The sequence below is a fragment of the Ranitomeya imitator genome, chromosome 1 (genome assembly GCF_032444005.1).
Source record: "Ranitomeya imitator isolate aRanImi1 chromosome 1, aRanImi1.pri, whole genome shotgun sequence".
Taxonomy (NCBI): Eukaryota; Metazoa; Chordata; class Amphibia; order Anura; family Dendrobatidae; genus Ranitomeya; species Ranitomeya imitator.
In genome coordinates, this window is record NC_091282.1 from 185915703 (window position 1) to 185931174 (window position 15472).

The following is a 15472-nucleotide window of genomic DNA, read 5'->3' on the forward strand; positions in this document are numbered from 1 at the left end:
ATGTTGAAGACCACTAACTGCTAACGGTCACTATATAAGTGGTGATAACCATGGATACTTAAACTACTGCGATGCCTGCACATGGTGTAAGCGACCTAGCAAATCAGAAGACCAATACTACATTTCCAATTGGAGGTATTTGCTATTACTGCACTTACTACATATTGGGATACGATCTTGGAGATGGGAATACACTTTCAACTATTAACTCTATGGTAAATATAAAGAAGTTGTCCGGCCTTAGGGTACAAGTCTGCAGTCACTTTATAAGGGCAGACTTTTGAATCCTCACATCCCGAACACTGCACTGCACGCTGTGAGGATTCTCCAATACTGGCCACTGGAGCCGGCAATCATGTGACCACAAGTACGCGATCCATACACTTCTAGCCACATTCCGACTAGAAGTGTCCGGCCTTTCTCAATACCCTTGCATTGAGCAAGGCCGCGCACGTCTAGTCAGCACATGACCAAATGTATTGTAATCACATACTTGTGGTTACAGACTTGCCACCAGCAGCAGACAATGACGCAATGTGAGGATTCACAAGTCTGCAGACACAGAGAATGACTGCAGACTTGTATTCCAAGGCCAGACAACCCCTTTAAGTACAAGTGGATTACAAAAATATACAGTTAGATTGTCAATACACCTTTGTAGCTATTGACACTTAGGGGTGATTTATTAAAATGAGAAAACAACTTGCTCATAGCGCCAAACTAGCTCTCATTTCTCAGTGCCTCTTTCTTTATACACATACCGCTTCATGCTACTTTGCGTCTGATATATTGGAAATTACAATCATTATAAATAACTTGAATAGGATAGATCAGCGTTACCTTAAGTGTTTTATATAATCCCTTTAGAGTCAGTGACAGGACCCAAGTCGCTTCCACAGCTTCTGCACAGCTGTTGTCCAAGATGGACTGCAGGAGATTGCGGGAAATGGAAGCAAAGTGTTGCAGATATTTCTTCAGATTATTATAAGAAAGCCGTCCATCGATGTCACTGTTATGTATCAGCTGATAATCTTTCACTGGATTGAGGGATATTCAGAAATTATAAAGACGTGTAGACAAATCTGCTATACCACATTTGTGGGGAGCCAAGAAGGCAACTCTACATATTGAGAAACTACATATAAAGCAATAAGCAAATATACCATGATCAGATCTGGATATGAGACAATACAAGATGATCTAATCTAATATTCCCTCATTAGAAAAATATTAACATGTCGTGCATTTATGGCCTATCCAAGTGTCAAATGTAAAATAGATGTGGGTCCCACGAATAACAGCAACAGCTGTCTAGAAAACGGGCCACTGATGAGTGACAGTGAAGAAGTGGTTGGAAATAGGGATTTTTGTGTACTCCCCATAAAATCCTTTTCTCCGAGCCACTCATTGGGAGACACAGGACCGTGGGAGTATGCTGCTGCCACTAGGAGGCTGACACTAAGTGAATACAAAAAAGGGTTAGCTCCTCCTCTGCAGTATACACCACCCACAGGCTCCAGATAGAACCAGTTCAGTGACCAAGCAGTAGGAGATTATCAAAAATTTACAGTAGGAAAAACATGTCAAAACTACAACACTCATCATAGGCAAGAGGCCAAAAGGGTGGGTGCCGTGTTCCCCAATGAGTGGCTCGGAGAAAAGGATTTTACGGTGAGTATACATAAATCCTTATTTCTCCTTCGCCACATTGGGGGACACAGGACCGTGGGATGTCCCAAAGCAGTCCCTGGGTGGGAAATAACAGAGCAAACTCAAGGCACCTGCTGTCTAAAAATGCGCTACCGCTGCCTGCAAGATGTCTGCTTATGCCTGAGTATGGACATTATAATGCTTTGAGAAAGTGTGCACGCTAGACCAGGTCGCCGCTTTGCAGACCTGCTCTGCAGACGCTTAATGCCGAATGGCCCACGAAGCACCTACCGACCAAGTGGAGTGTGCCTTGATCTCTGCTGGAATCTTCTTGCCTCCGGCCCGGTAAGCTTCTTGAATAGCCGACCTAATCCATCTGGCTATTGCCAACTTAGAAGCGGCCAATCCCTTCCGGTGTCCCACCGGGAGCACGAACAGGGCATCTGTCTGGCGAAAAGATGCTGTCCTAGATACTAACTTTTTAAGAGCCCTCACAAGATCCAACGAGTGAAAAGCCTTCTCCATGCGGTGAACCGGAGCAGGACAAAAATAAGGGAAGCACAATATCCTCGTTAAGGTGAAAAGAAGACACCACCTCAGGAAGGAAGGACGGGGATGGTTTGAGGACCACCTTGTCATGGTGAAAAACCAGAAAGGGAGTTCGACAGGAAAGCGCAGCCAACTCCGAGACTCTTCAGATTGAAGCAATCGCGACAAGGAAGGCAACCTTCCATGAAAGGAGAGATAGGGAGATGTCCTGCAACGGCTCGAAGGGAGACTCTTGCAGGACACCTAGGACCAAATTAAGGTTCCACACGTCTAGAGGTGCTCTAGGGAGGTACCACGTGGGAGACTCCCTGAAATAACGTTCTCACCTGGGGTTTGGAAGCGATCTTACGCTGGAACAGGACGGACAAGGCCGAGACTCGCCCTTTGAGGGCGCTCGGCGCTAGGCCCAAGTCCAGACCGGACTGAAGAAATTCCAAAAGGGTGTGAATGTTGAAAATGAGCGGAGAATGACCAGATCCGATGATAAATACGCACCAACACCGGCTTTCGAGCACTGATCATGGTGGAAACTACTTTGTGGGAAAAACCCACTTGGGTCAGAACCCAGGATTCAACGGCAAAGCCGTCAAACACAGGGCCCCTGAGTTCTGGTGGTAAATCGGATCCTGAGAAAGCAGATCCGAGCGATCTGGCAATTGCCAAGGGACGTCTGCAACCAGTTGAGCGAGTTCCACGTACCACGCTCGACGTGGCCAGTCCGGAGCAATCCGAATCACCGGTAACCTCTTCGCCTTGATCTTACTGATGACCTTCGGAAGCAAGGGAAACAGGAGGGGACAGATATGGAAGACGGAAGCGACTCCAGAGAAGGACCATAGCGTCCAACCTGATGGCTCTCGGATCCCGGGATCGGGCCACAAACTCGGGTACCTTGGCATTGAACCAAGAAGCCATCAGGTCTACGTCCGGAGTCCCCCATGGAAGGCAGATCTGCTGGAAAATTTCCTGAAGGAGAGACCACTCTCCCGAGGCCAGGTCTTGACGGCTGAGGAAATCCGCGGCCCAATTTTCCACTCCTGGAATGTGAATGGCCGATATGACCGAGTGGTTCCTTACGGACCAGCGAAGGATGTGCTCCACTTCACGCATTGCAGCTTTGCTGCAAGTGCCCCCTGATGATTGATATAGGCCACAGCTGTGGCATTGTCTGACTGGATACGGATGGGGCGGCCTGCTAGGAGATGATGAAACTGACGCAGGGACTGCCAATTCTCTCGGCTCTCCAGGACTTTGATGGGAAGACGCGACTCCTGAGGAGACCAACTCCCCTGGCCAGTGATGACGAAAAACTGCTCCCCAGCTGAGGAGGCTGATATCGGTAGGGACACTGACGAATTTGTTTAGAACCTTTAAGTCCAGGATCGGTCTGACTGTGCCAACCTTCTTTAGTACCGTGAACAGATTTGAATAGAACCCTTGGAACCTTTTGTTGTCTGGGACCGGTGCAATGACCCCGTCTCAGCGGAGTGAATCGATGGCTTGGTAAAAGGCCCGAGCCTGCATTCCCGCTTCGGGGGGACGGGAAGCAAAGAATCGGGTTGATGGGGGGAGAAAATTCTATTTTGTACCCGAAGGACACGATCTCTGACCCACTCGTCGTGAACGACTGCGAGCCAGACATGGCGAAACAGGAGTAGGTGGCCGCCTACTCTGCTGGTGTCATCCGTGCAATGTTGCGAGTCATTTAGTCGAGGATTTGAGGGGTTTGGATCACCTAGATCTGGACTGCTTGGGGTGACCCTTCCACGAGTAGTTGAGTTTGCATGAGGACTGAGGACTCTTGTCCCTGTGAGCAGGGCGCCCCGACCGGGGGAACTAGCCATCGAGGACCACCCGTAATTATTGCAAAAGGACTGAAAATGTGTCTGGAGCAGACGGCGGATAGGGTGCCTAATTCTCTGCTGGGGGAGGAATTTACTCTTCCCACCTGTAGCGTCTGAAATCAGTTGGTCCAGGCTGTTCCCAACTAACTGACCGCTGAGATAGGGAAGGGATGTTAAGGACTTTTTAGCTGTAGAGTCCGATCGCCAGTTCCTCAGGCATAGTGCCCTTCTAATAGCTACTGTGTTTGAAGCTGTAAGTGCAGAGCAATTAGCTGCGTCTAGGGAAGCATTTACTAAAAAGTCCCCGGCCAAAGAAATTTGATAGGCCAACTCCGCTATCTCAGGGGGAAGATCACTCTTCTGTATGGCCTTATGCAGGGAATCTACCCAGTAAGCCACGGCTTTGGCTAACCAGGTCGCTGCTAAGGAGGGAAAAAGTGCCGAGCCAGACGCTTCGAAAACTGAATGAGCGAGGCTGTCAATCAGGCGATCTGTGGCATCTTTAATGGAAGATCCAGCCGGTAGGGACAGAAGAGTCTTGGAGAATAAATGTGATAAGGAAAGCTCCACTGGAGGTGATTCCGTCCATTGTTTGCGGAGGTCGGGTGAGAAGGGATATCTGGTCTCCAAAGATCTCTGACCTGCAAAGCATTAGTCTGGGCGCTCCCTATGTTGCCAGACTATGTCCTGGAACTCAGGGTGAATGGCAAACATACTATGAGGACGTTTAGTCATTTTAGAAGACACTGCGTTATCCGCGTGAGAAGAAGTAGACTCTTTGTCGACCTGCAGTGACTGGTTGAAGGCCTCAATGAGACTAGCCACGGTAGCCTCATAACCTGGGGACTCTAAGTCAAGGGGCCAATCCGACTCAGATTCAGACTCATGTTCACTGTACGACCCTGGAGAGGGAGAGCGAGAAGCAGAGCAAACAGACGCCGAATCGCCAGAGGGCCTGGGGATGAGCTATGTACCCGTTTCTTAGATGCCTGTCTGTCTTAAGTGAGGACGGCCCCTGCAGGCCGATGATTTCCCTGATGTAGGGGAATTCTCTGAGACAGATGGATTAGTGGTCCTGCTCCTGGAAGGATACTGAAGGGACTCTATAACCTTAGTTAAAGAAGCCATAGATAGCGATAGTGACAAAGCCCCCTCAGGGGGACTAGTCATCGTGGGGTCAGTCACGGTGGAGGGCTCCTGAGCCCATTTAGGATCGCAAGCCTGACAGAGTGGAGTAGTATGTCTCCCTGACAGGATGTGCATGAAGTAAAAAACACTGTTTTAGTGGGCTTGAGGTTTAAGGTAGAGACATGCTGTCACTCTGCATGCAGGTTAGGACTGCGACAGGAACCCTCAAATCCACTGACCCTTTGAGGTGGAGAGGGACCTTCCAGCTCCCTGCAGCACCGCTGTTGCATCAGTGGTGGTGCAGTGGGAGCAGCATGGACACCATGGGGGGGCCTCTGTATCTTAAGGGTTCGCTCCCCTAGGATTTCACAGGGCTGTGTCCGGCTGTGGCCTAGCTCAGAAAGGGGTACATGGAGGTGACACTCCATGTTCCCGTCTGTTGCTGGTGCGGGAAGATCGGCGCCCTGAAGGGATCAGTCGCCTCTAAAATAGCTCAAGCCTGGCATCCCACGTCGCAGGAGAGGATACGGGGAGGCGATACTCGCCTGTTGTTGATTGGGGGAGATTGGCCCCTTGAAAGGGTCCGTCTCCCCAGTCTTCCTCATGGAAAAAAGGTTTAAAAAAATGTAAAAAATAAAAAAAGTATGGTCTGAATAGCAGACCCCACTTAGACAGACACCAAGCATGAACTGGTTCTATCCGGAGCCAGTGGGTGGTGTATACTGCAGAAGAGGAGCTAACCCTTTTTTGTATTCACTTAGAGTCAGCCTCCTAGTGGCAGCAGCATACACCCACGGTCCTGTATCACCCAATGTGGTGAAGGAGAACTCCCATGTATTTTATTTGTGGAAATTTCGACCCCCACTCCACTGACTGGAGTGTGACTTGGTTCTGTTCTCTAGATGCAGTTCCCATTAGTGGCTCCCACATCCACTAAAAATATGCACAAGGGAGGAACACCCCTTTAATTATTGAGATGTCTTTACTATAGAACCATTGTGTTTATGATACTTACCAGTTTTGCGCTTTCTTGTTTTGATGTCGACAATCACAGCTCTATTTTTCTCTGTAAAGTGCTTTAACATAATCACATCATGAGGCTCTTTGGCATTGTCTATATATACAGCTCGTGTTCCCATACATAGTACCTGTAGTGAAAAGGGTATACAGATGTAGGAAACCAAGCGTATGCATAAAAGCAAACCGCTTCAGAGACATGCGATGCTGTGTGTATAGGAAAAGCAGATGTCAACACCCCTTCAGTACAAAGGCTCATTTGGTTTAGGAAAAGTACAATTATGTGATGAAACTTTTTCTCACTAGTTAAAGGGAATCTGTCACTAGGATTAACCCTCCTAAGTCGTTTATTTGGGTAGGACACTGATCTGCATGAGAATCTGCCCCCAAGAGCTTATTTTAAATTAAAAAGGCTTTACCAGTGTGTTATGTAATGGCTGCTAACATAATTTGCACAGGCATCAAATCTAGCGCATGCGCGCCTCTCATTCCAGCAGTGTCACTGCTCGTGCACATTAAGTTATCACACCTACAGGGGTGTGATAACCTGAAAAAAGGGCTGACTAGTCTGGAGACACCAATGCCCCATCAATTAGTCAAATCCCTCATTAGCATAGCAAATGGGGACATTATAAATGGATATATTATACCCTGCTTTCACTCACTAACATTATACAGGGCAGGTTTGGGAGGGAATGCAGTTCTACATAGGTGAATACTGCTGGGTTGGAAGGCATGGAGGACCTGACGGGTTCCCTTCAATAATAATAACTCCCACATGGGTATAGTTACTGATTAGTATAACAATGTAAGATCCTACAGAACAATAAAAGCAACACTTCCGAGTGATGTCTTACCTCTGGAAATCCAACCAAGACTAATAATGTAAAGATATTTGTATTTTTTAGCTTATGGGGCAGCTCTTGCATACAGTGATCTGTGAAAGCCGTCATCACTTTGTGCCATTTTGAAGAGTTGTTTAACTCTCTCAGGATATCAGACATTGTGCATGCCCAATCAATTCCAACTTTGCTGAAAAAAAGCAAAACAAAAAAATACTTAGAAAGTATAAAACACACTGGAATTAATACTTGTGCAAACTAATTTTGTCAACACAAGCAATTAAAGAAGGATTTGTGCTGCAATATGATTGTTTCTAACTTCTATGGATCAAGTAATATCATGGCTGAAAGCTGCATGCATCCACACCTTTAAGGGTATTGTTATACATGGCACCTATTTAAAGGAAACCAGTCACCTGATTCACGCTGTCCAAACTGCTTTCAGAGAAAATATATACCAATGTTTCTATTGGGAACGATAGCCAGAGAAGAGACTAGTCTGGCGTTGCCGCGTCCAGATTCTCCAATATCAAGAGGCCTGTCAATCAACTGGAGATCGCTTGAAAAAAAAGCAGCCAGGGGGCAAAGCCATACTAGCTTTGTTACAGCCTATGGTCCCCAGTCGGATCTTTAAAGTATACCCGGCTCCGACCCATGCCGCTCACGGTTTGGACAGCATTCAGTTGACAAGCTTCCCTTTCAATGACAGTGTGGACATGCAATACATAATCTCACAGAACATCAGCGCTATTGCAGTGACTTCAGAAAGTGCCTCATAGGCCTATAGTTAATAGACAGAATTTTTCTATGTAAAAAAAGAAAGCGCTTTACAGTAACATCCAAATGACTGGAGATTTTATAAATCTCATTCACAAGATGAGCTTCTTTTCCTGGCATTTTATGACTTGTGGTGAATGAATTTTTTTTTTTAAAAATTATGTATGTCAATTAATTCAGCCATTTTATAGCAGTTTTTCGCCATTGAGATAAAAATGCAGTAGCGCCCAAAAAAAAAAAATGATATGTAATTTCCATGGCAGTTTTTATGCAGAAAACCGCATCAACAAATGTGTGTGAACATACCCATATAACTCCTAGCCAACAGCAGGAGCTGCAATGTGCAGTTAATAGGGCTGCTCAATTCATCAGAGAAAAATTGGGAAAAATGTCTGCTATTGTATATTAAGAAATGTTTTAAACAAACCTGTCCAGGCACATAGCTCCTAGGCTGAAAAGCAGCCGAGTTGTTATCCAGCCATCTGGAACAGAACCTCCATCATCAGAAGAAAGTAGACTGTGCATCAAAGACAGAACCTTCTTCACTGCATTATCCACCTCACAAGGGTTTAGCCTCAGGATTAGCTGTCCCAGGAGGCCCAAGGTTAGATGGTAGGACTCGTTTAAATGGCCAGCATTGGATATAACAACCTGGAACATCAGTGGCAACACTTGTTGGAGGTTCACTATGGAGCCCACTGCATCCTAGAGGAGAAAATGGAAATCCCTAAGTAAGAATAGTTCATAAAGAGATCAGAAAGACTGGAATACAATCAGATGCTCTACCAATTCCATTGTAAGGAATGTTATCATACATTAATCTAATCTTCTACACTCTTATTATTGAAAAAATAATAATTTGCCAACATTTTTTATGTATTTTTTTTTTTTTACAAAAAAAGGCTTACAAAAGTCTTACCGATTTCAAAGGAGGCAACATAGCAGCTATCAGCCCCAAAATACGTTCTTGAGAGCACTCTGCAAAGACCTGGTCTGGGCTGAGAATTACAGCCTTATCAATGATGGTCTTCTTGGACAAGTCTCCAGGAACTACACCGAAGGGGAAGAATATTGAAGTGAAAGAATAAATTGTACCTATGCAGAAAGGCAGGAAATGGCTATGATAAAGTCACTTACAAAGATATTGCTCCTTCGTGTGCCCGGCATCCTCATCATTGCTGGATTGTTTTGAGGTCAGGTCCTTTTCTTGAAGTCCCCCTATACTGCGCGCCTTGTTGAGGATAGGTATATTTGTGTCTATATCCCCTTTGCTCTACATAAAGGAAGCAAAAAAAAAAAACAATTACCATTCTTATTTTTATTAGTGAAGAAATAATTTTGCCATATAACCAGAAATACCTTTTTTGGCTGTCTTACTGTGGTATCTTGAGCCTCGGTAGCCTTATTCTCCGGACTACCACTGCTGCCCTCCGTAACCTCATCACTGGCAGACTTAATACAAGGCAGCTCCTGTTCAGTGCTAGTCCACATGGAGAGTAATGAAGATACTTTGACTCCTACAGAAACGCAAAAATAAACATTCACAATAATAAATGTATTACTTTAAAAAAAATAAAATAAAAAAGTGCTGAAGCAGATAGGCAACAATGCACACATAACAAAACATTGAGAGCATCGATAATCACAGAACCGGCAACAGTCTAGGAGATAACATGGTTGTTTTCATTTTATGTGGGGTTAAGAAGGGGTTGTGCAGAGGTGGAACTCCCCTTTAATGCATAGTTCACTAATCCACTAAGGGATGGAAAACTTAATGATATGCATTAAAACATAATCCTCAGCACTTAAGGCCTTCATATACTTTTCTACCCCATCTGAGAGAAGCATGATGTAGGGACAGAAACCCTGATTCCAGTAATGTGTCACTTACTGGGCTGCTTGCTGAAGTTTTGATAAACCACCAGGTTTATCTCCTGCAGATCTATTAGTTCTCTGAATTTGAGCCATGCATAACCCCGCTCACACCACTTTTGTGTACACTGTGCCTAGGCAGAAAACTGAATCAGAGGGGGCAAAGGTTATACATAGCTCATTAATTTGGAGGGCTAAATGGTAGCAGGTTTATTAGTTTTTCTTGCTATGTTTTATGTTAGACAACTGTATCCTTCCAGCTTTGTGACAACTGTTTGGAGGGAGGCCCTTTTCTGTTTCAGTGAGACTGTACCGCTTTTGTACATAAATTCGTCTTCAGATCAGGGTGTTGGAGTGACCTGCATAAAGTTCTGATCTCACAACCATTTAAAGATGCTGTCTAGTTAATATCAACAGAAAGGGGCACCTTTATACCCATTCTTTCATTCATTCCCTATGGGGCTGCTGAGCTCTGACAGCCCCATAGAAAATGAATGGAGTGGAGGTGGGGATCCAGACCTGCTGAGCCATGTTGTAACCAGGATAAACGTTCTCTGCCAATAATAAAAATACATTCCCCAATATTCGGCTCAGCAGTGGGACATACACCAATCAGCAAGTTATCACATATCATGCAGATAGGTGATACCTTATTTTAACTGGAAAACACCTTTAAAGGGAACCTGTCACAAGGAATATCGCTGTTAACCTGTAGATATGTGGTTAATCAGCGTTATGATTCTGCACACAACCAAATGCTGCAGAGAGAAAATGATCTTTATTCTCCCCGCCAGCATTCGGTATTCAGTCAAGGAGATGGGACAGCAGCGGTCAGTCACTGACTGACAGCAGGTCTGGCTCTACACTGCGGCCATATTATGTGTTTAAGATATAAGTGATAACAGGACAAAAAAAATTAAGAACTTTTCACTTAAAGCCTGAAAAATCTCACCCTTTCCTTTCTGTGCTTTCATAAGACAACTTGCAACTAAATCCGTGCAATTAGCTTGCAAAATCCGGGCGCTGGAAATGACAGAGGACTCAAGCTTGTCGCCCTCCTTTTCTTCGTCACTAGCCAGGTCTGACGAGTAGAGAGCCAGCGCAGTGAAGAGTAGCCACGAGTAGTTGTGTATGTAAGGCTGGATTAGCCGCTGGCGGTCACTGATTTTATTAGTGACAGTTGGATAGATCGTGACAGTGTGCCTACGCAAATGGCTAATGACAGAAAAAGTGAAGAAACACCGTTATGGTTACAATATTTGCTAAATCATATACAAATACAGAAGAGTCTTTATGGTCACAGGTAATAGGGTCTTCAATTATCCCACTGGCACCTCCACTTTTCCACATTTTCAGTTTCTCAATTTTATCGCCAAAATTTCTTACTTTACATCTATCCTATAAGACTGCGTTCTTCCTCCTTGAGGGAAGCAATTTGTATTTCTTATAGCCTAGGAAAAACTGGTAGTCGCCACAAGTACTCCAGTACCTTCTTAAGCCACGGCTAAGGCCTCTCACTGGGCAAACAAATACACTTTTCTGCATTGGTAAGGAGCAAGAATACCAAAACAGCTGTCCCTGTACGGGACCTGACCAGCAATAATCACTTTCGGATCAGGAGGTGAACACCGCCAATGACACTGCGCCCACAGACCTGCGGCGCCTACAGACCTGATGGATGCATCTGGCACATATTATACATATGTCCTATTTTGCCAATTGTGAGCGACAGCAGAAAAACTGTTTATTGAGCCAAGACTAGTTCTCCATGGCTTTCAGCCATAGAAAAAAAAAATAAATGGCCCTGAAAGCTATTCTAGTAATTAAATCTTCTCACTTTTCCTTATATGATGAATAACTCTCAAAGTCCCATAACACATGTTAACCGTAATATAAAAACCACATTCCCCTGCGGAGTACCTTATGGCAGCATAACATCCGTAGCAGAGATCAAAGTCATCGCAGACATCACAGTTGATTCTAGGACCGATAATAAGTCCTTGGCAATGATCACATGCATATTCCATATTAACCATTTCATGATGATCCTCGTGGCCCTCAGGCTTTACACCACCTGGAATAAGTTCATATTTCAATATTAAATCTTCAGTAACACACCAAAGATGGTGATCACAGCAACTTAATCATACTAAGTGTTCTTCAAAGTTACTATGTGGTTTTTGGAAGTCAAAGCCTTACCAAGGTAGCAGGTTTTGCATAGATCCATATCATTACACTGCAAACATCGGTACCGGTGCCATGGTGCAATTTTATCACATCCATCACAGGATATCTCAACATTCAACAGGTCACAGTATCTCGCGATAAACAAGTGCATCTATAACAATAAAAGTAAGTCGAGGTCATATATACCACATGCATCACTGAAACAGTAGATTAAAAGGGTGGTGTTCAGCTGGAAATCATATTTCAAATGTATTTACATTAAAAGAAGAGGTGCCCTAATCTGCAATTACCAGCCCCCTTCACATGCAGGACTGATCTTGTGCTGGGAGAAGAAACCTCTCCCCTATACTATGAGGAGCTGCCAGTGCCCAGGATAGGTGTAGGTATGAGGTTGGGGCACATTTCTGATACCCCAGTGAGATAAAATTCTGTCTTCACTGCAGTCAGAATTTACTAGTGAATTAAAGGGAACCCGTCATGTCCGATAATGCCATTAACCTGCCATTATCGGACCTGACAGATCTTCAAAGTGAATCTGTCAGCATGCTTTTGCTACCTCATCTGAGAGCAGCACAATGTAGGAAAAAAGACCCCCTATTCCAAACATGTATCATTTTACTGGGTGCAGCAATTCTGACACTGAGATTTTAGATCTAACAATGCAGCAGTGCTGGGAAAGCTGCCCCGATTCAACCCCAGGCTCTATATATACAATGGCTACAAACAGTGAGCTGCTTATCACAGGGGAGGGGGCGGAGCCGGACCAGTGTAGTCCAGGCAATGCCAATCACAAGGTGATAAAACCTTCTCTATAAGTAAACACCACCAGACAGGGTAATAAAAGACATCATTCAACTCTGTACAATACAATACAAAACAAATATCTCGCTGAGGATCTGTTTATACCAAGGAAGGTGACTGGCACAAGGGGGCATTCTTTGCGTCTGGAGGAGAGAAGGTTTTTCCACCAACATAGAAGAGGATTCTTTACTGTTAGGGCAGTGAGAATCTGAAATTGCTTGCCTGAGGAGGTGGTGATGGCGAACTCAGTCGAGGGGTTCAAGAGAGGCCTGGATGTCTTCCTGGAGCAGAACAATATTGTATCATACAATTATTAGGTTCTGTAGAAGGACGTAGATCTGGGGATTTATTATGATGGAATATAGGCTGAACTGGATGGACAAATGTCTTTTTTTTCGGCCTTACTAACTATGTTACTATGTATCTGTCTCAGCGTCTATCTCCTGCTGTCGTCAGATAACAACAAAAACCCTTTCCCATCTACACTGTATATACTGTACCTGTGCATGCAGGTCTTTAAAATGTAAATCCAGAAACCTCTACATCTTCCATCTACTGCTGCATACTCAAGAAATTAACCTTCGTTTGGCTGAGTAGGTACAATTGTAACTATTCCGTTTTAAAATTGCAATAACTTTTTTTTCGAAAAGCCGTAGAGGGCTGAAATTTCGTGACATCTCTGCAGTTTTGGTTCAGAATATATTGGCCAAATTTCAATAAAATATATATGAAGGTACAATTGTACCCCTGCAGCCTGTTAAAAATTGTAAAATTATGCAGCCTGACGAAGGTTAATTACTTAACACTTAAGGAGCCTCTACAGCTTGTTTCCCTGCCCAGCAGCCCCTTTAGCTTATCTGATTGCTCACAGTCTGTCTGCCCTTAGGCACCAGGCAAAGAAATAACACCGTGAACCATCAATCAAGCGTAAGAGTATGCTTCCAATTGGGGAAACAAGCTCTCAAGGCAGTGGCTCCTTAAGTGCGCTGTCACACCCAGAGCACTTAAAACTTCATTTGCATATTTATTAATACTATAATTTATTGTGAATGTTGCCACAGTTAGAAGATATAAAGGTGTCAATTGGTTTACATTCCAAACACCTGCATGCCCATGGAGAATGTGTGCCTGCTGAATGTGTTAGTTTAGGTACTTTACAGAGCTAGGGGGCCAATTTCCTGAAAGTGGACAAAATATAAAATTACATAGCCCCATTGCTCATCAAGGTAGCCCCCAAAGTTTGCCATCAAAGCTCTCGGGCCAAGCTAATTGAATGTGTCTCCTACTGGAACAATATTTGAGACTAAATTTGAATTGGCATCTGTCTACTGGCTTTCAGCAAAGTAGTTTGTGTGCGACAAATGCTTCATCATCAGGATAGGGAAAGCATTCTGCATCACTATGTGACAGCCTCTATGCTATTCTGCTCACTTCGGTGAAACCAGCCATACACATGCTGTCAATTCGTACAACCTACGGTGATCTGTTCCAACATCTCCATACTTGAACACTTGGTTTGTTCATGTGGTTTACAGGGGCAGAGGGAAGAAAGTCACTGCCAAACACCTGTCAGCAGTTTATCTTCCCTAAAAAAAAAAAAGTAAAATCTAAAGCATAGGGCATTTACATTTAAATTGCGTGATCCTCATTTCCTCTATCAACATCTGTTGTGGAAAGTTGGAAGTCCCCAATATACAGCAAATTGCTGACCGATACTCCCAAAATCATCTGGTCAAGCCGACTTATTTTCCGAGAAATTGAACATAAATTATAAACATTTTAAAAATGATCACGATGAACTTCAAAAGCAGCGAGTTTGATTTATGGAAGTCAAAAAGCAGCTCAGGGATAAAAACATCATTTACTCCATGCTTTATCCAGCTCGACTCCGTATTGTTCATGAAGGCTCCTCCCTGTTCTTTACTGACCCGGCGGAGGCGGTCGAATGGTTACGGTCATACAAGGGGCCTAGTACCCCGGACTCTTGAGTAGCTCTTTCTATCTGATGGCAACACAATCTAGAGCTCTCTATGTGGGTGCTGAGTTTGTCAACTATACCGGACGCTGATTCCAGTGAGGGTATCCCCTATTCTACTCAACTATAGGAGTGTAGGATTACACCCCTCCACTGTTCAAATGTTGTTTGGTTTGGTATTTTACACCAGTTTTAATTGTTTGTTATGTTTATTAGTCGCCAGTGATAACCTTATGCTCTATATGATGTTCCTGATTCCCGCCCAGGCTGTGGTGTATATTATGCCTTTTCCCGAACGTAGATATGGGATCTGAGATTGTATGTATGACGTGGAACATATGGGGTATTAAGACTCCTCGAAAGAAAATTAAGGTATTTTCACAAATTAAAAGGTATCATCCACATATTGTAGCACTTGTGGAGACGCATTTGACCAGAGACACAGCTAAGTGTACGCAAAAGCCGTGGGTGCAGTGGTCCCTTCACGCATTTCACACCAGTTACTCCAGAGGGGTCTCCCTGTTGGTACATAGGAATGTCAGGTGGGAGGCTAGAGAGTCACGACGCGATCCCGAAGGTCGCTTTGTTTTTGTTCATGCCTTTATTAATATGAGGGAATATGTGATATTATGTGTTTATAACCCACCCCCGGCCGGCATATCGGTTCTCCGCATGGCACTGGGTTTCTCCCTAAATTATCCTAATGCTAGTGTTATCTGTATGGGAGACTTTAATTTAGTCATGGATAATCTTAAAGACAGACTGAGACTAGACGGCGAGATGTCAAGGGGGCCCCTTTCTCAATCTCCCTCTCAATTGGCATCATTTAT

The 15472-nt window shown here is 44.3% G+C and overlaps 1 protein-coding gene across 1 annotated transcript in view; it reads right to left on the bottom strand.

The window, feature by feature from the left end:
- The window catches only part of LOC138658809 (zinc finger ZZ-type and EF-hand domain-containing protein 1-like), a 280359-nt gene that overhangs the window by 45893 nt on the left and 218994 nt on the right, over positions 1-15472 (bottom strand). The window contains exons 34-43 of the mRNA XM_069745866.1: positions 11879-12017; positions 11600-11753; positions 10632-10894; positions 9167-9324; positions 8945-9080; positions 8727-8857; positions 8235-8512; positions 7046-7220; positions 6187-6319; positions 841-1037 (exon numbers count right to left, since the gene is read on the bottom strand). Of these exons, the coding sequence (XP_069601967.1) occupies positions 841-1037; positions 6187-6319; positions 7046-7220; positions 8235-8512; positions 8727-8857; positions 8945-9080; positions 9167-9324; positions 10632-10894; positions 11600-11753; positions 11879-12017 (1764 nt within the window). The remainder of the gene's footprint in view (positions 1-840; positions 1038-6186; positions 6320-7045; positions 7221-8234; positions 8513-8726; positions 8858-8944; positions 9081-9166; positions 9325-10631; positions 10895-11599; positions 11754-11878; positions 12018-15472) is intronic.